The sequence below is a fragment of the Anguilla anguilla genome, chromosome 1 (genome assembly GCF_013347855.1).
Source record: "Anguilla anguilla isolate fAngAng1 chromosome 1, fAngAng1.pri, whole genome shotgun sequence".
Taxonomy (NCBI): Eukaryota; Metazoa; Chordata; class Actinopteri; order Anguilliformes; family Anguillidae; genus Anguilla; species Anguilla anguilla.
This window is the reverse complement of record NC_049201.1, coordinates 43,639,112-43,664,730: the sequence shown is the minus strand read 5'-3', so window position 1 is coordinate 43,664,730 and position 25,619 is coordinate 43,639,112. Positions and strand designations below refer to the sequence as shown.

At 41.9% G+C, this 25,619-nt stretch overlaps 1 protein-coding gene and 1 long non-coding RNA gene across 2 annotated transcripts; both read left to right on the top strand.

Moving 5' to 3' along the window:
- Positions 1 to 18,497: 18,497 nt before the first annotated feature.
- sox4b (SRY-box transcription factor 4b) lies at positions 18,498 to 22,124 on the top strand. Its single transcript, XM_035417777.1, has one exon. The coding sequence runs from the start codon at positions 19,084 to 19,086 to the stop codon at positions 20,215 to 20,217; it is 1,134 nt and encodes a 377-aa protein (XP_035273668.1). The 5' UTR covers positions 18,498 to 19,083; the 3' UTR covers positions 20,218 to 22,124.
- A 524-nt stretch (positions 22,125 to 22,648) lies between these two features.
- On the top strand, positions 22,649 to 25,140 carry LOC118227387. Its single transcript, XR_004765270.1, has 3 exons — positions 22,649 to 22,947; positions 24,249 to 24,464; positions 24,901 to 25,140. It is a non-coding gene; the product is annotated as an uncharacterized LOC118227387 (long non-coding RNA).
- Positions 25,141 to 25,619: the final 479 nt, after the last annotated feature.

Genomic DNA, 25,619 nt, shown 5'->3' with positions numbered 1-25,619 from the left:
TAATTGTGGAGGGAAATAGAAAAGAAACGGTAATGAAGCAGTAAAAATAAAGTACAGCATCGACACTTTGTTTATATCTTTTATCTGCTTCGAGGTTTCCGCAAATGCCAGTTTGTCTTCAAAAAAAACAACAAAAGAAAAAAACTAAAGCAAAAACATTAGGCATTCAGATGGTGCCAGTCTGTGTGAAAAGGTGAAAGAAGGGGTGATTTCAGTGTATGAATAATTCAATTTCCCCCTGATTTTTTTCCTGACAAAAAACAATTGCCTCTGTAGCTCCCTCCATTACGCTTGTCATTTTTATTCCTTCAGTTGCAATCATCTTTCAAGTTCCGACGCTTGTCCCTTGGGGGCTCCTGCTCAAACCCCCCCTCCCCCCCCCCCCCCCCCCCCCCCCCCCCCCCAAACAACACACCTCCCCAAACCTGGCCATTTTGGATTGGCAGAGAACAGAGAGCCGCCGATGAGCTTTGCGGGCAAGCCCTCCCCGCACAGAGAGAGAGGGAAGGCGAGGTTGCACGGGAGGAGGAGGGGGAGGAGGGAGAGGGAAAGTGAGGTAAAGAACCAGACTGCTGAGGGGAGGGGGGGAAGGGGGGGGGCGAGAGTCTGCTCGTCTCGGCGCTGCGTCCCCGGAAACGGGAGGAGGAAAGCGGCGATGCTCCGGCTGTCGATCTGGGAGGCGAAGCCGCGCGCTTACGCCGCCGATCCCTTTGTCGCTAGCCGCCGCCGAGCCCGGGCTGATAGAGATTGCTCGTCGCACTTCCCCAGCGATGGCAGATAAGACCGCCGCCGCAGACAAGCTAATCCACCATAAAAACGCAGTAATAGCAAGCGTGATTGATAACTGCCGGCGAACGGGAGGTGGGGGGCGGTTGGGGGAGAGGGGAGAGGGGGGGGGGGGGGGGGGTGTGAGGGGGAGGATGAAAAAGAGGGAAAGGCAATCAGAGAAACCCAGGAGAAGCTCGATTCTGTCTGGTTTTCCAGACTGACGGGGGATGAAAAAGCCTGCAATCCCCAGGACTCTCCACACGATGGCTGGTGATGTGTGAGCCGCCGCTCTCGCCAGCCGACTGCTCAGCTCCGCATCCAGACATGACTGGGATTGATTTAGGTCAGCAAGTCTGGGGCTCGCCGCAGCCACGCTCCGCGGTAATTCGCCGGTTTGCGGTAGAGGAGGTTGGAGGGGTGGGGGGTGGGGGTGGGGGTGAGGGCGGCGGGGGGACGAGCTGGCGCTATCCAGGGTTCGTAGGCGACAGAGTCGGGGCATGTGCCAGCGCCGGGGCGGCGAACGGAACCGGGACGGGCCCGGGCCGACCGGCCGCCGGCGAGGAAGACTCCTTTTGTCTGCGTGCGAGACGAGCGCCGGGTCCGAGCCTCCCGGCGCTGAAGGAAGAAGCGTCCTCTTCCTCCGGAGCGGCACGGACGCTCGGAATACCCCGCCGAAGAAAACTCTGGGCGCACGCCACAATCTTTTTTTTGTTTCCTTCCAAAACCGATCCATAGCTCCAAGTTTTTTTTGTATTGTTTTTTATTCCCCTCTCCGACTCTCCGACTGGGATTCGTGCTCGCAGGAGTAATTGTCCTCGCAGGAACTGAAGGCGGAAAAGCCGGATGAATGATATTCTCAGGGAAAGTGGAGAGAGCGAAAGAGAGACCAGGCTTCCCCCAAAAATATCCGAACGCAGCTGTGAGTCTTCCTCGCGGTGTCTGTCGTGTCGCACTGCGACTGGGAAACTGTAGCAGGCAGAGCGCCTCTGCCAGTTGCAAACTGTGGAAGGCAGCAGCTTCGTGACACAGCAATCAGCTGACGCATGGTGCTATCATTCACTGTCCTCCGCAGACCGGGGGGCCACCTGACCGCCCGGCGGTGTGGGGGTTGGGGTGGGGGGGGGCGCAGGAAGCGGCGCGGGGGGGCCGGTCCAGACGACCCGAGCTGCCATGCTGCTGACCACATCGCGCTGGTATCGATCAACTGGCAGAAAGAGGAGAGAGAAAGAAAGGGGAGAGAGAGAGAGAGAGAAAGAGAAAGAGAGAGGGAAAAAAAACTGCTGCAGCATGTCTGGCTGGGTTCACCCTGTCTCTCTCTCTCTCTCTCTCTCTCTCTCTCACACACACACATACACTCTCTGCCTATCTCTCTCTCTCCCTCTCTCTCCCTCCCTCTCTCTCCCTTTCTGCCTGCCCTGCACAGTTTGTCTCAAAGTTGATTCTGCACCAGAGCTGCGCGGGTGATGCTCGCAGCCGGCTCTCCTGGCATAGCTAATGGCATATCCTTAAAAAACACTCCCCGCCTCACTGGGTTCCCTGTTCCACTCACGTCCATCGCACCTCCTCGCTCCCCACAGCTGTACCCCGGATGCCCCCCTCCGCCTCTAGTTGAGATGCTGAGAACACGCTGTCCTTGTTCGTGTTAGAACTGCAGTGGCAAGGACTATTTGCCTGCACTTTCCTGAGACTTCATCTGGAAATAGCAGCTATTGTTCTCGGGGCTGATGTGCATGCATGCAATGTGCGATACTAAGGTAATGTTAAATCAATCTGAAGGTTCATTGTGTAAGAGCCAGAAAGCCCGGTTGTCCTGAATAGTGATTTAACCTCTGTCTTGCCATGTTTTATTGAAGTTCAGATTCACAGAAGCATTAGTTGTAAATCAATGAAATAGCCACCTCTTTTTAGCTTTTGTCGACCACCAAACCATTTAACAGACATGGACGATAAGACAAAAATAAATGCAGATATTTTTGCTCTTACTATTACCAGTCTCGGGCAAGGCGCAGGCCGCATAGTACAATTTAAATACAAGTCACAAATGATAATTGTTATCAACACTCACCCTGCCAAGCTTGCCAGGCATGTACATATACATGCATGTGCTAGCATAACTGTGTGTGTGTGTATCTATGAAGGTCTCACTCTCAGTCTCCCGGACACTGGGAACCTTCAAGGTGGAAAAGCATCTCAGGAGTCCATCAATGAAACAATGCTAAACTTCAGAATTTATTTGGCCCACACTAATAACGTGTGTATGTGTGCTTTTGTGTGCACCTACGCAGCGCACACATGTACACGCATGCATGTATGAGCGTGTACATGTGTGCAAGCGTATTCATGGAATCGACTAAATACACTAACAAGCATCACCGCAAATGTATGGAAAAGGCAGATAATTTGAGATGGCCATACGATTCTCCTCTGGAGTCAGGACTGCAGAGCTGTGATTGACAGCTCATTACTCAGCCCCAAGGTCAGCCCAGAGTAATCCCTGCATGATAGTTAGCTGAAGGTGTTAATAAGCCATATGTCTCTTAATTGACCTGGAAAGCTGCGCTCACCTTGCCAATGCCACCTGCTTCACGGAATTGCGATCCCTCCTGAAGTGCAATGAGGATGATGAGCACTGAGGGAGAGTTGATACTTTTGACAGGGTGCTAGTCTTTGAGGCCCGCTGGCTTGAATTTTCAAGACTCACTCACAGTTGGCATCCTCCAGTATTGAATAATGAGCAGAAATGGACTGGGAAATGAGGGGGTAGTAATTTTTCAAACCTAGCACGTTCGAGCTGAAAGGTCACAAACTGTCATCTGTTTCTGAATGACAGGATTCCCCAGATATTGCGATTACCTGTCAAAATGCTAAAATTGCGGGTCGGACGTTGCAGAGGAAGGTTTCATACTGCATCACTAATGGCCGGTGTGTATGGTGAAGACATTTACTGTTTAAATTCTTTTCCATGAGCTAGAAGAATTGTGCCTTCTGGAACTAATATGTGACTTTAGTGCTTAAGACTCTAGTTTGCACAATACAAGTTCTTTTCTAACAATAATATCTGAATGTGACATTAAAACTTTTCAGTTTTTCACGCCATAGACCGTTGTTATTGTTTCTGCCAAAGTAACTGTTTGTTCGCTGGTGATCGTTATTTTTTTGTGCATTGTCTTGTGAAAGGGGAAAAAAACATCTGTTTCATTTACATAGAAGACTGTTCACATATTCGCTAAGAAAATGATGATGTCAGATGTGAAAAGAAATGTGTACTGTGTGTGAAAGAGCACTTCTGACAACCTTTGAATCATGTATTTTTTTCAATTAGTATAACAATTAGGTGGGTTTGTAAAAAAACAATAAAACAACAACATAGTTTTGAAATAGTTGGCAGTTGCATTCTGGTATATTGGTCCACATTGGCTGCTCTAATTGAGCCCCACATAAACCACCACTGGCTTGTCTCAGAATGGCCTCCATTTTACTGCACATCCCATCATTACATTTAATGCAGTAGTGATCACTGTTATAACCTCAGCAGAAGACGGTGAGTGAGACAGGTGTCCGAAGCAGTAAAACTGCAGAGCCAGGAACGGCATATGGTGGAAAGCTTAAAAAAAAAAGATGAGGGGGGGAGGGGGGGATGTGGAGAAGAGAGCTCCCAGGAGGGTTGGAGTTAATGATAGTCAGCATTTATGAGATTTACGATTCTTATTGTCACTTCAAAGGCTTGTCCATTGACATAGCCTCCTGTTGTACGACTTTGCCTATTTAACAAGGCTTTCCAAGCTTAAAGAAATCTTCAACTCATCATGGACGCTACAGGGATAGACCTACGAGAAGGGTCCTAACTGGTTATAATTTCAACTTTTTCTAAAACACAGATGTGCTGCATGGTGTGACACTCCTGTAAAAATAGCTCAGATCAATACAATAACAACATGGTTTTGTTACCACAGCATAAGATTGACATACTAAATTATGAAATGATTAAACAAATCAGTCAATTCGGCCCATGGCTCATTGTGTCATATTCTCTTGACTATACGCCCACTGCTGTTCATACTTTGGTGATTGCTCCTTTGTGTAATTATGGTGGAAACTGAACTGCATATGTCACAAAAACTGCCTGGGACTAGTCCCCAACTCCCCACTCAATAGGAAGTCCCAACTCACTAGTATCACTGTGTATTTTAAATGTTACAATGACCATTCACCATGGAAGTCATCAATAAAAATGCCCATTTGCTAAGTCCTCTATTTTTGGTAACTGAAGTGCAAAACTTTTTCAGAATTGAAAATAAGCCTAATATAGGAAGCATTTGGGCAAATATAGTTATAGCCAGAAGTAATAGCTAGTGCACTTGTAATGAATAATTCATAACTTTGCTGCAATGCACAACTTCTTCAGAAAAAATCAGTATTTATGGATATATACAGGCCTTGCTAATGTGCCATTACAGAATGAATACAGCAACGCTAGAAAAAAATCTGATCCATAAATAATTGATTATTCATGTAATACTTCTTGAAATTGTACCTATTTATGGTGATCAGAAGTGACATACTAAATGAAACTGTCATTTTGGCAAATATATATATATATATATATATATATATATATATATATATATATCATAGCATACAGACACACACACACACGCATATGTACTCACTACACACATATATGCATAAATCTGGATGACCCTTGAGCTGAACTGAACAGAAATATTTTGAATTCTATGAAAACTGCATGAAATTAGCCAGTTAATTCCTTGATCTTTCTTTGTGCAATAACCTTGTTTCTTTCCACAAACATTATTATGCCTTCATTGCTGTAACAAGTCACTCAGGGTTATTAAAATAGGTTTAAGACCGTCTGTGATACATACCACACATTGGTGCCAAACTGGAACAAGTTGGTTCGTATGTTTACATAGCTAGATCACATCCAGTGTGGTGCCAAAAGTAGATACAACCCTATTTTAATAGCCCCGCAGTCACTGTGCATGGATTGTATAAACACTGGTGTTCTTAGCACAGTTCAATGGTTTCTCATTTTCAACTAGGAATTTATTCCACGTATATTTCATGGTTTCAGGGATAGTGTGCTTGTCCTGATATACTCAGATCAGACTTCTCTAATGTTGGTAGCGTTAGTATTTACACATGTGTGACTCAACATTTTCATCATTCCACACCAAACTGATCTGGTGTTTGTCCATCTGTTTTATCAATTTAGTTTAGTTGTACTACACTAGCACATGCTGGTTAGACAACTGAATCACTCACCATTCTGTTATGACAAATAATTACAATTTATATAAATATCTCGTCTGTAAATATGAGCGTATTTTAGTCCATGCCCTGCCATCCACCCCTAGTTAATATGTTCAGTGCAAGGATGTCTGGGAACAAAGAGCACATAGATGAACATTCAAAATGTTGTGCCCTTTTAAGTTCATCAAAACATATCTAGGTATTATAGTATGTGCTCCCTGTTGAGTGATTTGTTTGAAAATATGCTGAATCAGAGACTTTGATATATCAGACAACATAGGATGCTCCGATTGATTGTTTCTGAATGGTATTCATTTTACTGCACATTACCTCATTATATTTTCATATTATATTGCATTTCATTACAACCACTTGGCAGATGCTCTTATTCAGAATGATATACAAAAGTGGAGAGCATCAGTGTGCCTCTCAGGAATACAAAAATGTGTTTATTGATAAATGTGTTTATTTAATGCGGTTGTGATGACGATTATAACCTCAGCGTTGCAAGCTGAGTTCCTGAACCATTCTGCTACACAGTTGGTGCATGACTGCCTCTGATCTGCACGTGACATTAAGTTAAATTACTCTCACACAGTACTCATATGTTCTGTACCATTATGCATACTTCTGTTCTAATTGAATGCATAGCAAGAATGGTAAGAACCATGTTGTCTGTCATAAGTATGTTACAAACCATAAGTATGCAAACAGCTGTTATCCCAGCTGTATTTTTATATCATTTAGAGGACCCAAAATTTAAATAATAATAATAATAATAATAATAATAATAATAATAATAATAATAATAAATGTATATATATATATCACTCGCTCCATAATTTACCTTAGCAACCATCCTGGAACCATGGAGAAATTTAATTACACATGCAATTGTTATAAACATAACTTCGTAAGTCGGTCATCTTTTTTCCTATTAAGTCAATGACATTCTCATGCCAGTGATGACATTGTTAAATGTGATCCCATGTAAGTAATTTGAAGTGTGCTGAGCTCTTGAGTACTATGAAGTACTTTTTAGCCAGTATTGTGTGCCAATGTGTTTTCCTTCTTCAGTGGCTCTCTTTTTGTTTACAGGAAGTTGTTCACTCAATGGAGCATCTGGCGGCAGGCACATTTTGTTGAACACTTGCATTTCGCCAGCTGTCGTCACACCTCTTAATGCCACTCCATTCAAAATTATCACCGAAATGGAATTTCAGCTTGCAAGTACTGTAGCAGAACTACAACTTCAATATGCATGGGCCATCATTCAACAATAATCTTTTGTCCCAGTTTGAACAATATTCCTCCAGTCACCATCATAGCCTGCTCAAAGAAAGTCGGCTTAGAAATTCCACCAGGCGTTCTATGCCAGTTTTTCATGATTTTACAAGTGCTGTCTTGGTGATTTGTCTACAAAGACCATTTTAATAGCTAAAACACACTGATTCATTGGAGTCTCTTTGTTAAGTACTAGCAAAAAAGGGTGGACCAGTCACTACACATATAAATTCATTCTAAAAAGTAATGTTCAGACTTATACATATGCCCTCAAGTGGAAATTAGAGCAGATGATTATCCCCATAACCAATGCGATTATTTTGCAGATTACATAAATTTAAAGTGATGCCATTAAACCAGTTCCTGTTAAAAACAAGAAGTAACAGAACCTGTTTGCTTTATGTCCCAGATGTAGTTTTTTATGGGTATTCATTGGTTAATTGTAAGAACAAATATGCACAATTTGAAACTTTTATTTACTCTGGACTGTGAAGATGGGTTCAAAAAAGCTGCTTCATGGCCATCTGGGTTGTTTATTTTACTCTCCCCAAGCAAAGTGATCCCCAAGTGAGAGAGCACAATCCCCCCAGTACCCTGGCTCTTATAATGCACGCTACGGAAACTTGTGTTCTGGCTTGTTCGGGCCAATCCATTTGATGTGCTGAGGGCATAAGGCATCAAGTGATGTGTGTGAGAGAGAGAGAACCAAGGGTGTCAGGTAAACAGTCAGATCAAATTTGAGGGGGCCCCCCTTTGGTCTTGCTGTTTGTGGAACCATTCATTCTTCAGATGATCTGGCTGATGACGTTGCCTTTGAAATGGATTTCTGACTCCCTCTGCTTGGTCCCCTGTCCTTATCTCTCCCTCCAGCTCTGGGGAGCAAACTATCAGGGTAGCTCATTTGTGTGGGCTTTTGGTTTAATCAGAGGAGGACAAGGAGACCGATCGATGGTTGATAGCAACTTGCTAGACGGCTTGTTATGATGCAGGGGGTGCATGCTCAGTTATAATACAATTGTTTTCCCCTCCCACTTGTGGCAGTAAAGACCTTCTGTGGGAAATTCCCCCTGCCATTCCACAGACCCCCTCCCAGTTTCAGACATGCCAATTGGCCACTCTTTCCATCCTGAGGCACTTATCTTGGCTATCTTCACTGCATGTCAGGTGTAAACCTGTGACTGCTTGGCTGTAATTGGTGTAGTATCAGATCGTTTCACTGAGAAGGATATCCGTAATGGTCTGCAGGATCTTTCTAAAAGTAAATACCTTAGTGACAGCAGAGTGGCAGTTTGTTTTACTTTCTTATCCAATGGCATGTTGTTTTACTTTTGTATTATTTTTTTATTGTCGGGCTTATATGTTATATGTTCCACAATAGTTGGTTTTCACAAATATTGTTTTCAATAATGTCCATTCACTTAGGACAGCTCAAGTATTTAAATATATTAATACAGCGGTAACCATCCCTGTTCCTGGAGATATACTATCCTGTAGGTTTTTACTCCAACCCTAACAGACAATGCCTCATTCAAAAGCTAGAGATCTTGTTGAGCTGCCAATTAGTATTAATTCAAAGTGGCAAAATCTTGGCCTACCATTAAAAGTATTGATATTAAAATTATGCCAAGTTACAAAAAAAACTGGCTTTCTTACCTCACACAAATTGAACAAGCTGTATTCCAAAGCAATGCTACCCAATTGGCTCAGTTGTCTTTATTGATGATGGTACTGCTGATGGCAGTAGCATGATGAATTCTGGTGTACAGAACCATCTTGACTGCTCGGATCCAAGCAAATTCCTCAGAACTCACTGGACTGTGCTTCACCTTGCAGCAAGACAACGAGCCCAAATATACTGCTTAAACAACGAAGGAGATTTCAGGGCCAAAAGCAGAATGTTCTTGGCTGGCCAAGTCAATCATCCTACCTGAATCCAATTGAACGTGCATTTCACTTACTGAAGACAAGACTATAGACAATTAGCAAGTGACTCTTGGCTGGATCCGGGCCAATTCTGGCCTGAAGCCAGTACTGCCGGGCAGATCGGCAGATCAGTCCAGATCTGTCCTGGAGTCACTTGCTATCTGGGAAAAAACCCCCAAAGCAAACAGGAAGTGAAGATGGCTGTAGTACAGGCCTGGCGGAGCATCACCGGGGACGATATCCGGTGATTAACGGATCGCAGACTTCAGGCAATCATCAACTGCAAAGGATTTTCAACTAAGTACTAAATATGACGACTTTATTTAAGATTATGTTAATTTGTCAAATTACTTTTGGTCCCCTAAAATGGGGGGTGGTATGCATAAAAATGGCTGTAATTTCAATGCAGATCACCTGATGTGCATGTAAATACCATCAAATTAAAGCTGCACTTTAACCTCATATTCGTTCATACTTACGGACTGCACTAAATCTGAAATTACATTTTCAAATGCCTTGTGTTATCCCTTTTGAGATTTTACAATAAAAATATTTTATATATATATTTTGACTACCATTTATGTTTTGTTTTTGTTTGGGAAATTATGTATTTTCAGCATGTAAAGTCCTCTAATCTTTTTAATGTTCGCAAGTTTTATTTAGATAAAAATCATGTTTTTTTCTGTTGTCCTCCAGCAAGCACACCACAGAAATTCCAGTAAAATGCAAAACATAAATGAATTTGTGTCTCTTTGCATTGTGGCCTCTCTTACAGATGCGTGCTCATTCTGTCATTATTGGTTTGAGAACAGACTGTACAGACCTTATGGTTGAGCAACATTCAATTTAAACATAAATAGCATGACAGGCTTTGATTGCTGCTTCAATGCACTAATTTAACAGTGAATGTTATCCAACTCATGTAAGTGTTCTATGTTCTATACTTACAGAAGGAAAAATCTCCTCAACCTGACCTGAATGTTTTGCAAACCTAGGGGAGCAAAAACTTGGTTCAGTCAAAAGTTAGAATTTTTTTGGAGTCGCTCCAGTTGAGTTTTAAAATGGAATGTTGACCACCGCTGACTTTCACAAAAGGCCCTTTATACAGCAGGAGTGCTCAGGGTTTGTTTGTAATATTGGCCATATAATTAATGGTGCACATTAGGCTGTTGAAATGAATGGAGAAAAACCTGAGAGAAATGGGAAAGCTTCTCCTTTTACTCTGAAGTTCTTTCCTGGCTATTCCTAAAGTTGTATTTAATTCAGACAACCTTCAACATTCAATTTCTATGCCCTAAACTTTCCCAGTGTGGAGGTTGTTCTTTGTATATTAAAAGAAATTCACGCCAGCAACAAATTATAACACAATGTAGTGAAATGGTTGTAGTTTGATTGCGGCACGTTTTAAGGCTGTGATCACACATCTCTAGATGTGGGGATGAAAGTTTATGCCATATTTTTTCCAAATTGTCCATTTAATTGCTTTTTTCCTCTTAAAATATGTTTTCAATTGTATTTGTATTACAGTAGTAATGAAATTCAATAAATTCTACATTTTCAAATGACAATTTATTGAATTTCATTACTGTAAATGCAAATTCCAATTAAATTAATATTTTAACAGAAGCGTGAATGGCAGTTAAATGGAACTGGGAAACTGGGGCCTGGGTAGTAGGGAGGGACCGGAAGACAGGCATTGGTACGGTGTTGCTATTGACTTCAGTCGCCATCTCTCTCTTTGGACAACCCCTGGCCTGTTGTCTTTCCTATTTAAATCCCTAATACCATAAATGGGATATATTGTTTTCAGATTCATGGTTTTCAGAAACATTCATCCTCCCAGCTGCCACCTCTGCTCCATGGTCTCTTTTCCATTCCCACATGCTCTTGCGCATGGAAGCACTGGGCTCCAAGCTGAAGAGTTCATCAGTTTCTTTGTTCTGCACTTCCTCGACACTTTCAATTTGAAAATAAACACCTGGAAATCAACTGTTTTTCGGAGGTTTTCCTCCGCTGAATTTGACCTCTGGGAATCACTTCTGCCGTGACTGCTTCGCGTAGCACACCTGTCTGTCAGAGTTGAGCTACATTCAAATATACACTCACCAGGGCTAACTCTACAGTCATCCCTTGATAAGAGGCAGATTAACCAAATGGCCGCCTTATTTTCAGGGGAACAGTCAATGACAGAGACTGATATTCTAGACCAGTAGCTGTCAGCTTTGAAAGCGCCCTCCCTTAAAGTTTAAGCTCAAGGGGGGCTTCATTGACCGCATCAGCAGCATTTCCAGCCTCTGGCTCTAGATACTGGTGAGGCCACAGGGGTGCCTTGTCTGGAGGCACCGTAGCGCGAGTGGAGACTCTTTGGCATGTGCTTTAGGCACACCTCAGCATAATGCAGACCGTGGGGACGGAACATCGGTCCCCGCGATGTCCCTCTCCTGTCAGACCTGGAGACGTGTGGAGAGCTGCTCAGAGCTAACATATGCACAGCGTAACTGTGTGGCATGGGCCCAGAAGCGTGCCATTTAAAAACAGCACTGGGACTCTGCTTCAGCCTCCCCATACTCCCCTTCACCCCTGGAGACTACACACGGTGAATCACATTATTTTGAAAATGGGAATCACCATCACTCACACAAGCTGTCCCCTGAGTTTTGCAGGTCCCCTGACAGTGACTTCCTTTTGGGGGGCAGATGGATCTTCAAATACATACTGCACAGCTACTTGGTTGTCTTGACTAGCAACTGCTGCTCAGTAATACAGCAGTTCAAACAGGACTGAATGTCCTGCAGGACTGAATCTATCAGTCTATCTATCAGTCTATCTATCTGTCTGTCTGTCTGTCTGTGAAGTAAACACTTATCCACATAAAATGTATCTTCTGCCATGGAAAAAAATACATTGCATTCATGTCAGAGGAATAAAAAGACCAATAACATACATGTGCTACAGCAGAGTCAGTAACAGTGTCAATGAAAACCTACCAAGGCTAAAATATAAGCTTACAGGTACATGCACACTAGTGCCTAACACATAGCCTTAAGCCCAGCATACTGTACATAAATCATACAAATGTACACAGCCTGCCTGTCAATGGTCTATAAAGAGAAATGTTGCCTTCTAACATAATATTCTCATGGTGCTTAATAATGAACTTTGTGTACTATTTTCCCATATTATTAACTCTAGTGGCATAACACTATTTACATGTTCAATCAAATTAAGATATTTAAGCCTCATTGTTACTGCACGCTGATGTATTTGTATTATAGAATTATGTTTAAATGATGTTTCACATTTTATTACATATCAGTAGACTCAAAATGAATGGTCTTACAATAAACATTCAACAGAATAATATGACAGTATTAGTAGAGGGAATACATATTTTAAATGAAGGACAAAGCAAAATGGGACAACTACACTCACAGAAACTAAATATAATCACCCAGATTTAATTTAACCTTTGTGCATGTGATGGCAGACAACTTTTCCAGAGAGCTGTAAAAATGTTACATAGAAGTTTACTTTACATGTTTGGACAACAATGCTCTTGGAAACCTTGAAATGTGCAGATGTTTGGCCTGCCCTAGTTGAACTTCTAAAATCAAAGTCTGAAAGCAACAATGAGATGTTGTCTACAAGTAAATTATAAGTGCAAATGATTAACAGAGGCACACCATGCAGCTGCTCCTCGGATAAGATAAGCAATTCATTGCACACCTGTTTAAACAAGCGCACTGCAATATTATAATCAATACATTTAATAATACAGAAAACGTGCTGCCTCTTGTCAGTGCACAATGCAGATTTATTTGGATTGACTTGTTTGCTATAGAAGAGCAAACAGCACAAAGCAAACCAAAGCAATAAAACCGAACATTAACTTTCACCTACTTTTGGAAATGTAAGCTGGATTACATTTTTTACAGCATCGTTATGCCCTGAAGAGAATAATGGAAATCAATAAGTGAAGCCACATTTAAGGAAGTCACTGGTGACACTGACATTCTGCATGTGCAGGTGATAATGCAATGGCTGACAACCATTATCAGTAGAGATTATCAGTTCATTGGTCATGCAGTTATTTGATATTGTGGCTGTTTATCTCGAACCTTTAGTTTTAAATATACAAGATAATGACAAGATTTAGTAGACACACACATGCACGCATACGTATGAACTCTCCCAACAGAGGCGTGCCCACACACCTTGTCATAATATGTATTTTCAAAAACAAAATTATAAATACAAATATAAGGGCAAGCACATGTAGATATCCCCTTAATAGTTCAGAAACCATGAATGAACAGTGAGTTTATGTTCTCCATGTGACAAAAAGGGTAAAAACCTCTAACTTTCAGAGGTGGCAGTAGCATACATTCAATCACTCTGTCATCAGTCACACATATACTGAAAGCACAATGTGTTAAAGGCGCAGTCCGGCCAAAAATGAAATTTAAGTATGTGTCCACTAATGCCGAGCACTACTGATCCATCCAGATAGTTTCGCTGAGATTTGATGAGTTTTCAAGATTTGACTAGTTTTCTAGATGCAGTTCAGCTTGACACAACAGACCTCTATTGCCCCATATTTTTGTGGCAATGTGCTGAAAATGTGCATTAGAAGCACTCAACAGCAACATCTCTTTCCAAAGCTAATGTCACAGTTACAAACAACCATAGAGCTTACTTTTGTGCATGGTTTCATCAAGAACTACTCCTTCAACCCAAAGTATGGCAACTGTGTATATCCGAGCAATGTTGCATACAGGCGGACTAGTATGAAACTTGAGTGGTGACGTGACGTTTGCGGAATGGGACAGTTTGTTGCAGTTCAATTTAGCAACTTATTAGGAAATTAACCACATAATAGCTTTGAAATTCACAGTTAAGATATTAACGGCTGTAATGTATTTCCTAGAACAAAACACCCATTAATATCTGTTGAAATTTTTTGAATGTGAATTTTTGGCGCTTTGAGTACCACAAAAATATTGGTCAATAGAGGTCCATCGTATCAAGGCAAACAACATTGAGAAAGCTTGTCAAATCAAGAAAACTGGTCAAATCGCAGTGAAACTACCTGGATGGATAGACAGTACTCTGGGTAAGTGGAAAGATGTTTTTTTTTTCATTTTTGGGTGAACTGCCCCTTTAAATCACAAATAAATTCCCTAAAATCATGGAGGAGGCGCAAAGTTAAATGTCAAACCACATAAAGCTAAACTGTGCACCCAGAGCAGGTGCTGACAAACACTATGTCAGAGAGCACTGGGTGTAATGGGTGTAAATGTATCACATACATTTATCGCATATTGTAGACCAGGGGTGTCCAATCTTATTTTAAAAGGGCTGATGTGGGTGCAGGTTTTGGTTTTAGCCCAGTACAATGACACCTGATTCAACTAATTATCTAATCATGGTCTTCAATCAAGACCTTGATAAGTAGAATTAGGTGTATCAGTGCTGGTCTAAAATAAAAATCTGCACCCACATCAGCCCTTCTCAGATAAGATTGGACACCCCTGTCGTAGATGATGCACCTTGATTGTGAGACTGGCTGCTGGTGAAGGAACTCATGCACATGTGGACTGAGTGAGCATGCACTTGGACCTCTCTTTGTCATCATCATTGTGCTCTGAATCCCCCAGCTGTTCCCCTTTCAACAGCTCACACCCCACCTCTGCATCAAAAACATGGCCAGTATTATTACATTGATTTAATTAATTATGTTATTTAACACCAGTACAATTCATCATACATCCAACTTATTGCACTCATTTGTAGAGCATATCCAAAAGAACATCAGCCCTATTCATGTTTTTTTTTAAAGGATTATATCTTGAAGATGTTAAACAACATCCTTTCATTGTACCCACATTTGGCAAATACACACTGCAAGCAATCACACTTTCAAAGAAATCCACAGTAGACCATTCACTGGAAAAACCCTGAAGGACTGCTTCACTTTTAGTACATCTATCAAAGTGTCATATCATTCTGCTGTTTCCTGGAGAAGGTCTACAGCAAGGAGACCACATTCATCTCCATATTGGATTCATGAATTCAACAGCTAACCATAAGGATTTTGCTTTATGTGACCTGAGCATCCCATTATTAATAAAAGTGGATTTTCTGGTACTGTCCAATACAGTTCTAAATGGCATTGTCTAACAAAATAATTTCACCATACAAATGTGTTCCAAGGACTGCTGATGGGCAGCAAAAAAGTAATTCTCTGTTATGCCTGAAACATTACCAGCTAATTCAACCAATATATACAATATGTTAAACAAGTCATACAGTAAAATACCTAAAATAAATTTTTGAAATATCCGCAAAGTAACATCAAAAACGTAATCAAAAAATATATCTTCTTAATGTATTTACAGTTAAACTCACGCGGTGATCCCGATTTTAAAATGAACATCCGGACATCTCAATTTTAAAATACATAGATTTAAACAAATTATGCTGCTTCAACTTGTCCAGAGTAACTGTTGGGTGTCTCATTTATAAACGCGTTTCCAGAGATAGCATATAATAACAGACTACAAAACTCCTGATTCTTGGCGAGTTTCTCTGCATATGTTATGTTTAATTTTTGAAAAGGGATGAAATAATGTACCATATTCGACCCGGGAATGCAGTTTACCTGAATTGAGGGTTCTGTGTCATTAAAAAACGGACGCGCTTCGCACCTGCTGCGCCTTGAGCTGGCACGCGTGACTCGCACACTCGGCCAGCGTTCGCGTGGCAGCTGCGCCTCGCGCCAACACAAACCCTGCAAGACAAAGTTCGGAAGCAATGAAAACACTCCCCGTGCAGCACACGCACTTGTGATCTTTTATCTCATTCAAATGCGGGGGACATTATTGAGTAAGGCTTTGTCCGGACACTTAAGACCTCCGCCTCCACCACTCATTCTTTTCTCCATAAACTCGCTGGACACACACACACACACACACACACAATCTTGCATACATTAATATGTTCAAACCTGTAAAGCTACAGCTTATTATCATTGTGATGAAAACGTAAAATGTGCAGCCAGTGCCACACTTTTCAGTTAAACGTATGAAATCAAACGACTCAAATACCGGGGTCTGGACTATAAGGTTACAACAGGAAGGAACGGAATGTGCTTTTTTAAAGCTCCCTCCGGCGAAGAGAGAACAATGATATGCTGGGGTCTGCATTTGCCATCTGCTCAAGGTGTACCTGGTAACACATGAAACCACAGGTGCTTCTTTTATCAAAGAAAGTCTCGTGCTGCTCTTTCTTAGAATATTTACCCAGTATTATTCTCATTTCTAAATAATGGCGAATCATTTCCATACGGACTTCCACTGAGCAGTCAAATATGTCATGTTTGGTCCATTGGATGTCAAGTGGAGATTACTGAAAATAATCACGTCCATAGTACTTTGGACAGTCGGCAACGTGTTTGACACAATTTCGGTTTTTAAAACAACGGTTATTCTGGTTCTGTCCCTTCAAAAGAAACTGGATAACATTATTAATTGCACTTATAAAATGTATCTGCATATGATGGATATTATCAGTTCTTTACTTAAAGTAATAATAATCACTTAACAGGCTAGCCCTGTATTCAGTAATGACTGTCACGCTGTAAAGGCCAGTGTCCATACTGCATTGGTAGTAATGAATGAACGCATGCCATTGATTTTGAATTAACGGCAGTTGGTGCGGGGGGGAGGGTGCCTGGATGTAACCAACATATTTCGGCATAAACGCAGTAAAACTACTTTGTAATTTGAGGACTTGCTAAACGTCTGAGTATCATTATGTAATTCCCATCCAGTCCTATGCACTGTAGCCTTCAGAATCTAACACCGAAAGCCCTCCGTCCGTCCCCTGGCTCCATTCTGCCATCTAGTGACAGACAAACTCACCACTTTTTTAGAGATCACGGCTGTTGCCAACCGTCCACAGTCACTCCAGTTATCCACCCCATGTCATGCGATTTTACTCTTACAGATAAAGTGTTCTTCGTAATACGCTGTCACACAAGTGAACGAGCAAATGAGCTACCGGGTGTATATTGCGATTGGTAAGTCAGACCAGTCCATACTGCCACAGTCAATGTGTTGTTTCAGGCTATTATTTCTTATTTGCATTCACTATGAAAGAAACGCAGATCTTCCCGAAAAAACAAACAAAAAAAACTAAAAAAAAAAACTGGGAATATCGTGCATCCACTGAGTGCGTGTGTATGTGTGCCTCTCCACAGCACCTCTCTCTGTCAATGCTCATAGAGGAGCGAAGTGTGCTGTTGAGTCTCACTTTGCATGTGAATGCTTTCACTCCCTCCACCTCCCCCGTGTTCGACAGTGCAGGGCGTGCGTGGTGTGACAAAGGACCGCCTGCCTTTTCTCCAGCTCCGCCCCTCTGAGGCACTCTGACAAGGCTACAGCCAGTGGGAGAGTCTTTTCACGGCACTTACAAGCAGCTGAGGTGACAGCAGACACCCTGTAGAGCTTACCATGGTTTTTAGTCTATTTGCATGCTTGCAGTCTAAGAAAGCGGGGCAATGTTAAACCGCAATGTGTATACGGAAACAGATGTATGTTTATCTTTGCCTCTGTATGTATATATGTACGCACACACACACACACACATATATGTATACACACACACATACAGACACACACATACGTACATACATATGTATATACACACATGTATGTATATGAAGATGAACTATAGTAGGTCATATCGTCAAAATATGCATTGCGTTTTCACACATAAAGCTTTCTTTTTAGGCGATTTTCCTAGGAGACATTTTATCTAATGGTTACAACCTGCTTTACGCCACTGATATGGAATTACCCCCAAACAAAGCAATAATAATAATAAGTCTGTGCTGAATGAGTCGTCCTGTCTATAACAATGTTAGTGCAAAGCGTTATACTTTCATCTTGTACAGACAGAACTAGACTGGTCTCACTTCCACCGCGCGTAGACCTAACGTAATTTCTGTGCATGACTTCTAAAATGAAAAAAGTACATAAGCATGTCCCTTTAAAACTAAGTTTGCAGTATACACTGGAATGAGGTCAGACATAAAGCTCCTCATTGCACGCGCTGATTATTATTAGATTCCTTATTCAGCCAATGAACGCAGAGTGGGTGTGACTTTGGCGCAAGGAAGGCTAGAGACAGTAGCGGATTGGCTATATTCTGTCGCCATTATATCTTTGGAAAAGGATAAAGCTGCATGAAACGGAATTTGAGTCTGCTGAAACTTGCAGACTGCAGATGGAAGGCAGAACACAAAGAGTTCAACAGCTTGGTCTTCCCGCATGGTGTTAAACAGGGAAGGCTATGCAGAAAGAGTTACATTACTTAAGAAACTCGCCGAGAGATGTGTCGCATCTGAACGCTCAGAGTAGCACTGAACTTGTACTCAGCCGCGCTGGCAATACAAGTTTAAAGTGTAACCCAACAGAGTTTGGGTTGAATCCGTTACATAAAGCATTCTTGGGGGGAAAGGCGCTTTGGAAAGTGGAAGCGTTTTTTGCTGACAGCACTGAACCTCACGGCAGATACCTGAAAAGGAACTTTTTCCATCCGTGAAGCCACGCACTGAAAAGGCCATCTATTTCAGACTTCTATTTCACCCCGTCGCCGCTCGGCAATTCTCAGGACTGGCAGAACTTGAACTAAAACATCCTGAAGGGTGAGGCGAAAACTAAAGAGTTTGCATTAAACCGAGCAGTCGAACTAAACGGCAGGACTCAACTGCCCTGGAGAAGCAGAGAGACGTCCAGTTTGCTGAACAAGTGCACGCTTGCGAACTGAACTATGGTACAGAAAATGAGCAGCACGGAGAACACCGAAGCGGTGTTCACAGGGGAGTCTAGTGATTCAGGAGCCATGGACATGGACATAGCTTCTTCTCCAGCTCCCGGGTCCACGGCATCCGCAGGGGACAAGCTAGATCCTGGCTGGTGCAAAACCCCCAGCGGCCACATTAAGAGACCCATGAATGCGTTTATGGTGTGGTCGCAGATCGAGAGGCGTAAAATCATGGAGCAGTCGCCCGACATGCACAACGCTGAAATCTCCAAGAGACTGGGTAAGCGCTGGAAGCTCCTTAAAGACAGCGACAAGATCCCCTTCATTCGAGAGGCGGAGCGGCTCCGACTGAAGCACATGGCAGACTACCCTGACTACAAGTACCGGCCGAGAAAGAAGGTGAAGTCCAGCAGCTCCAAACCAGCTGAGAAGGGTGAAAAAACAAGCAACAGCTGCAGCAGCGCTAGCACAAAGACTTCTTTGAAAAAGGGCAGTAACTCGAAATCGTCCAGCAAACCGCACAAAATAGTTCTGGGGAGCGCGAAAGCCGCGTTCCCCGAGCAGGGCTCCCATGCTGTCCCCACAGATCACCATTCGCTCTACAAATCTAAGTCGGTCTCGGCCGCCAAGCAGATCCCGGACAAGAAGACGAAGCGGGTTTACATTTTCGGCGGAAGTAACCACGGCATCAGCCCGTCTTCCGCGGCCGTACCTGCCAGTCCGACTTTGAGCAGTTCTGCTGAATCCAGCGACCCACTGAGTCTCTACGAAGATGGGGCAGCGAGCGGCAAAGAAGGCGCCGAGTCTCCTAGCGCGTCCTCGGACCACCATAGGTACACCAGCATGCGGGCATCTTCGCCGACCCCTTCCGCGTCCCATTCTTCGTCCTCATCGCAGTCATCGTCCTCGGATGAGGAATTCGAGGACGACCTACTGGACATAAATACAAGCCCTAGTTTCGATAGCATGTCACTGGGGAGTTTTAGCTCCTCTGTTTTGGACAGAGACTTGGATTTTAATTTTGAGTCGGGCGCCGGGTCTCACTTCGAGTTCCCCGACTACTGCACCCCCGAGGTGAGCGAAATGATTTCAGGGGACTGGCTGGAGTCGACCATTTCTAACTTGGTATTCACATATTGAGCGACAAAACCAGGGGAAATATTGTCTTTGCTCTTAGATAAAGGGATTCCGGAAAGGTGAGTTTGTACCATACCTTGGGGCCCGATTGAGACAGAAAGTAAACGATATAAAGCGCTGATGAACTAAGCGAAAGCTTGCGTTTTATTTCAAGGATCAAGGACTGTGGCTACCGATTGGAAAGCAGAATTTACTGCTTAGTTATGTGGGAGAAAGAAGCGAAAGAAGAGGAAGATGGTGCTCTCTGGTTAGGAGTGACTGAGATCCTATTGAAATAAACACTCGGTCTGAACTGGAAAACTGTGATTGATTTGCACGTATAAGAAAGCGGGCTTAGGTCGGCTACTTTAATCAATGTTACTTAAAAGGGACATTTTGAGAAGTTTTAGAATCGCCAAGTGAACTTCATTACGTAAGAGGTACAGAAATGACCTGGGTTGAGCAGTTTTTTCATCGTGGTGGATTTAATAACCAGGTGGGTTTACTTATGACAAACATTTTAAAAAAGAAAAAGAAACGCATGTTAACCTGTCCTCTCTTTTGCTGAGATTTCTTTAAGACTGTCGAACAGTTAAAACTAGTGTTAGGGTTATTTAAATGGATAGATGGCGCTATGTTTGATTCCTATGGATAAAAGGAACAAAATCACCAGCTGTTTTCATTCTTAACTTCAGGATTCAAACGCAACTCAAATCTGTGCTGAACTTTATACACTCTACAATTCAGGACCAAAATTCTTTAGAGTTGGTTTCTCAGATGTTAAGTGAAGAGAATTTCTCGCCGATTTTTTCATCCTCGTGTTTTTCCCTTGTACATGTACTCAGATGCCATTTTTATATGGATGTATTTATACTGGCCAAACATTTTTGACTGTATTATTTTGTTCTCGTAGGTCTTGTGTATACCCGCACCGTCTGTCTCCTTCGCCGAAGGGCTAGAGTTTTAACTTTTAATTTTTTATATTTAAATGTAGACTTTTGACACTTAAAGAGAGGAAACGTTTGATTATTTTCTCAGTGTATTTTTGTACAAATATATATAAAGGGGGTGTCAATCGGTGTATATCGCTGTTTGGATTTCCTAATTTTAAGAACCAGGTGGTTGGTTATCTCAAAATCGGCCTCCTATCCATGTTTACAGTTTCAATCTGCAGGCTTCTTAAAGACACAGTGTCTCAATTTTCGATACCCCTGTAAACATGTGCTTCAACACAAGTAATTTAAGCAGCCATTTCTGAATTATGTTTCAGTATCTTGCCTAATAAAGAGATATTGTAGCTTTAAATTAACCATTTCTTGGCGTTTTTATAATGAAAACTTCGGTTTTAACCACTGGATGGAATCGATCACACAACACATATTCAAAATGCCGATTTGAGTTCGCGACAGTTATGTACTGCGTTTCTCATTATTGTATTTGAATATTTAATCTTTTCTACTTGTCGGCTAAATATAGCTAATTGTTTTAGTATTTTATGGCATGGTGAATAGCATTTGTATTTCCGATTCAGGTTTATAGCTGTTGTGTTCAAAAAGAAAAAGGAAAAACGTGAAAACATCTTTGTACATTTGACTGTATTATAAGCAAAAGATTGTGTGTTTATGTATGTTGTTGAGCTATAACATGACAGGCACTAGAACAGCTATCTTTATACATCCTTACTTACGTTTAAAGTGGTTGTTCATGATTTTTATATATACAATTTAAATATATTAACTTTATTTTCATTCATTCTGTGCAATATGCTGTGTAGAATATTGTTTTGTCTAATCATGCCATAACACATTTTGAGGGGATAACTCATGCCAGCTAATCGTGTCAAGTCACTGCCTGTCAGATTGTCGATATACTTCTGTACATAACTTTTTTCAAGAAGGAAATAAACTCAGCTGGAACTGAACCCTACCATTCCACTCTGATTTGTTCTGTTTGATTTGTGTGGGCAAGAGGAGTGTCTGCTTATCTTGTGCTTGGACACAGCGTCCATCCCTATATTTAGGTATGCAAAAAATATGACGTGCCTTTGTTTACTTTTCATAAAGTCGTTGCAAGGTTACACAACCAGTCCGCCTGTTAGTTGTTCGTTGGCATAACAGTGTACTGCATCTAGACCATGAATTCCGCACGATTCGCATGGACCCTCCCTGCATGTTCTCTGACAAGGTGATGTTTCATCCTTCTCTTTCAGTTTTCTGCGTGTCTGCAAGCTAACTCTAATTTCAAAGAAACCATCAAGTCCCTGCTTACAATGTCTGAAAAAGTGACAGACACCACTACATTAATTCTGCTACTACACATCTAGTAGACTACGGCTCCCCCTCCCCCTAACCCAGACAGTCGCGCTGCAACAGCAAGGGGGATGGGCTACTGGCTACCCAGCACACAGACGCGCCTACAGGAACAGAGAGGTTAAACGCAGCCACTGGTTCGCATTTCCGGCCAGTTTTTAATGCGAGTGAACGCGTTTGCATGTCTCATAAGAGAAACACAATCGTTTGACCAAAGAGCTCGTGTATAACTCTAATTAAATGGTTCCTTAGCACGTTTCGTTTACAATCATTTGTATTCTCTTCGTCTCAGCTGATTTTGAAGCAATTGCAGCGCCTCTGTTGGAACTCAGCGGGAGTCTCCAGACAGCTCGCTGCTATGGGGGAGGGGTGTCAGACAGGGAGCTGGGAGAAGAAGCCCGGCTGAGTCCCAACGGATAGTAGAACTGAAGGACGGCCATAGAAAGTAATTACCTCCTTTTGAACAAGTTAATTCTCAGTGTGTGTGTGTGCGCGCGTTGTGTGTTTGGTGTATGACGGCCCCAGACACAGAACTACACTACAATAAACATTTTACAAAGATGTTGGGTGAATATGTTTACATTTAGGTATCTAGTAAATTCTCTTATCTAGGGCACCTTACATGAGTGTTTAGTACTCATACATAGAAGTTTAGTCAAAGAACAATGCTGATTCTAAATAATCAGGGTCACAACCCTAAGTAGTAGCCAGTATCGAATATTGACACAGCATCTGCTGGCAGGTGATGAAAGCAAAGTAAATAAGGATTGTAAATAGGCTTACACCCCAGTGTACTTGTCAACATAATCTGCCTTCACCTGGTGTGCACTCAATTGGCCACCTCCATTGATTATGTAAAGAGAATTCTGGAAGAATTCAACACCATTTTTGAACATTTTAATTATATAGTTTAATGTACTAAACATTATATATAATAAAATAATACAATTTGGCTCAATCTCACCAACTCTGCATCCCAGCCAACCCTTCCACCCCCCCAACCCCCACCCACAACAAATAAACATGCTCATATTTGCATACATGTGATTATATATGCTTCTGTTGAACTCAATTGCATTAAAACTGTAAGTGGTATATTAGTGGACACGAACTGCCAACAGGGGCACTGTTTATCCTGTTCTCCTTTCTGATCCAAAGACAGTGGTGTGCCCATGAACAGGCCAGAGATTCCTATGAGGGAGTAGAATTTACCTAAGTTCCAAACCTTCGGACCCTTGCAGCCTCCCGGTTGGTTGATACCCAACCACTGCATTACAATGCTGCATGTTATATTGTTCTGCAATTATTCTTATTATTTATCTGAGATAATTCTTTGGGTTTTTATGACATGTACTTTTGTGATAATTTTTTTTCTTTCAGGACAGTAGCTTTTAACAAGTTATTTAACTGAGTAATGTTTATTGAGCGATGGAGGAGTAGTAGAGTGAATTCTGATTGATCTAAGAAGTTCCTGTGTGGAACATTATATGGCAGTCTATACAAGATTGACCAAACCATGGAATTGGTGCCTCTTTTACTTCTGTAAATGAATGATCAGATACAGTTGCTCTGAGGCATTTGTATGTAACAACACCAAACACATTAACGTGTCCAAACACATTAGTGCTGTGGATTTGAAATGCACTATTACCAGGTATGTTGTGAAATGAGACACACACTCTCCATTTACAGTGTCTGAAAGGTAATATGTTATTTTTTTCTCTCCTTATTTACTCCTGTTTCAAGTGAGTGATCACAACTGTAGCACAAACCATCACTACAACATCGTCCTGTAGTTTGGGAGGGCCACACAATACCGCATGTGTTCTCCAAAATACAGTCAACCAGCCGAATACTATTTTTATTTCCGAAATCTGTCAGCTCTCATTGCTGCTATACTGGGGGACCTGCACGGCTGGTTCAGGCAGATTGCATGTGCCCCACTGGTCAAAGGAGACTCAGGTGAGTAATATTATGAGGGTTGTGGGGTACGTGTAACACCCTCTCTCCCTGTGCTATAGCTAATTATACATGGCCCCATGAGACTCCCAGCTAGCCAAGTCTGCTCTGATTGGGTTTGGGAATAATTTGTGTCAGGCCATAGCTTATATTTCTACATAGCAACCATCATATATTACATGTAATTCGACTTTCATTACTCAGTCTGATCAGTTGTTGAATATTTCGTCATGTTTATTCAACTCATTCTAATATGTTAGCCACACTGTCATTCAATAGGCATAGAGAAAGGTTAGTTGTTTTTAGTCATGAGACATCTGTGGCTGTTCTTGCCAAATAGGAATGACCAATCGTATTTGTGGGCTCTTGTCTGCTCAGAAGAGTGCCGACTAGCATGTCCTCTGAACTGTGCTCCCAGTCATAACCTTTCACTCCACAGGACGTAGCTGAGCTGTGTCACTGTGTTGGAGGACTATCCTTTACACGAACTCCCGATGCCCAACCCACCAGGCTAAAGCCCTTTCTCCCTGGGTGTCTAAACCAAGCAAACAGCGTTCTTCAGGGCTGCTGGGCAGAGATGGCACTGGCATGGTCAGTGTTTGATTCCACACTATGTGAGGGTATGTCCTTTTATGTAAACAGTCATCCTACAGATTTGTTCTAAGATTCATAAACATCTTAACAGCAGTTTAATGTAACATTATTTACAAAGAGCACTGTATGATCACTGATAACTTTCATAAAAATAAAAACATTTAGACTTAGGAATGGTGTATTTGTGAATGTTTTCAAATGAACGTTTTGCAAGCTAGACAATCGATTACACTATATTTAACCTTCAAGTTTAAAATTGAAATATTGTCATAATAATACCATGTCACCATTGCCTTTTACGAAAAATGTAACTGCTGTTCACCTATCAATAATGATATAATAATTCAGTGTACTGCGACATGGAGAGCTTACACAGGTCAACAGCATAACAGAATCATTATGCTGCCATTACTCCTCCATTTTGCAGTGTCTGTTAAGTATTATCTGCTATGACACCATAACCTTAGTCTCAGTTGACAAACTGAAATATCTTTGCTTAAGGGGCTTAGCTATTGCCCCTTTTTCACATTTTTAGAATTTACATTAAAAAAAAAAACAGCAGAG

Excerpts from the sequence above, each read along its gene's own strand:
- sox4b (XM_035417777.1), top strand. The coding sequence starts at position 19,084 with ATGGTACAGAAAATGAGCAGCACGGAGAACACCGAAGCGGTGTTCACA.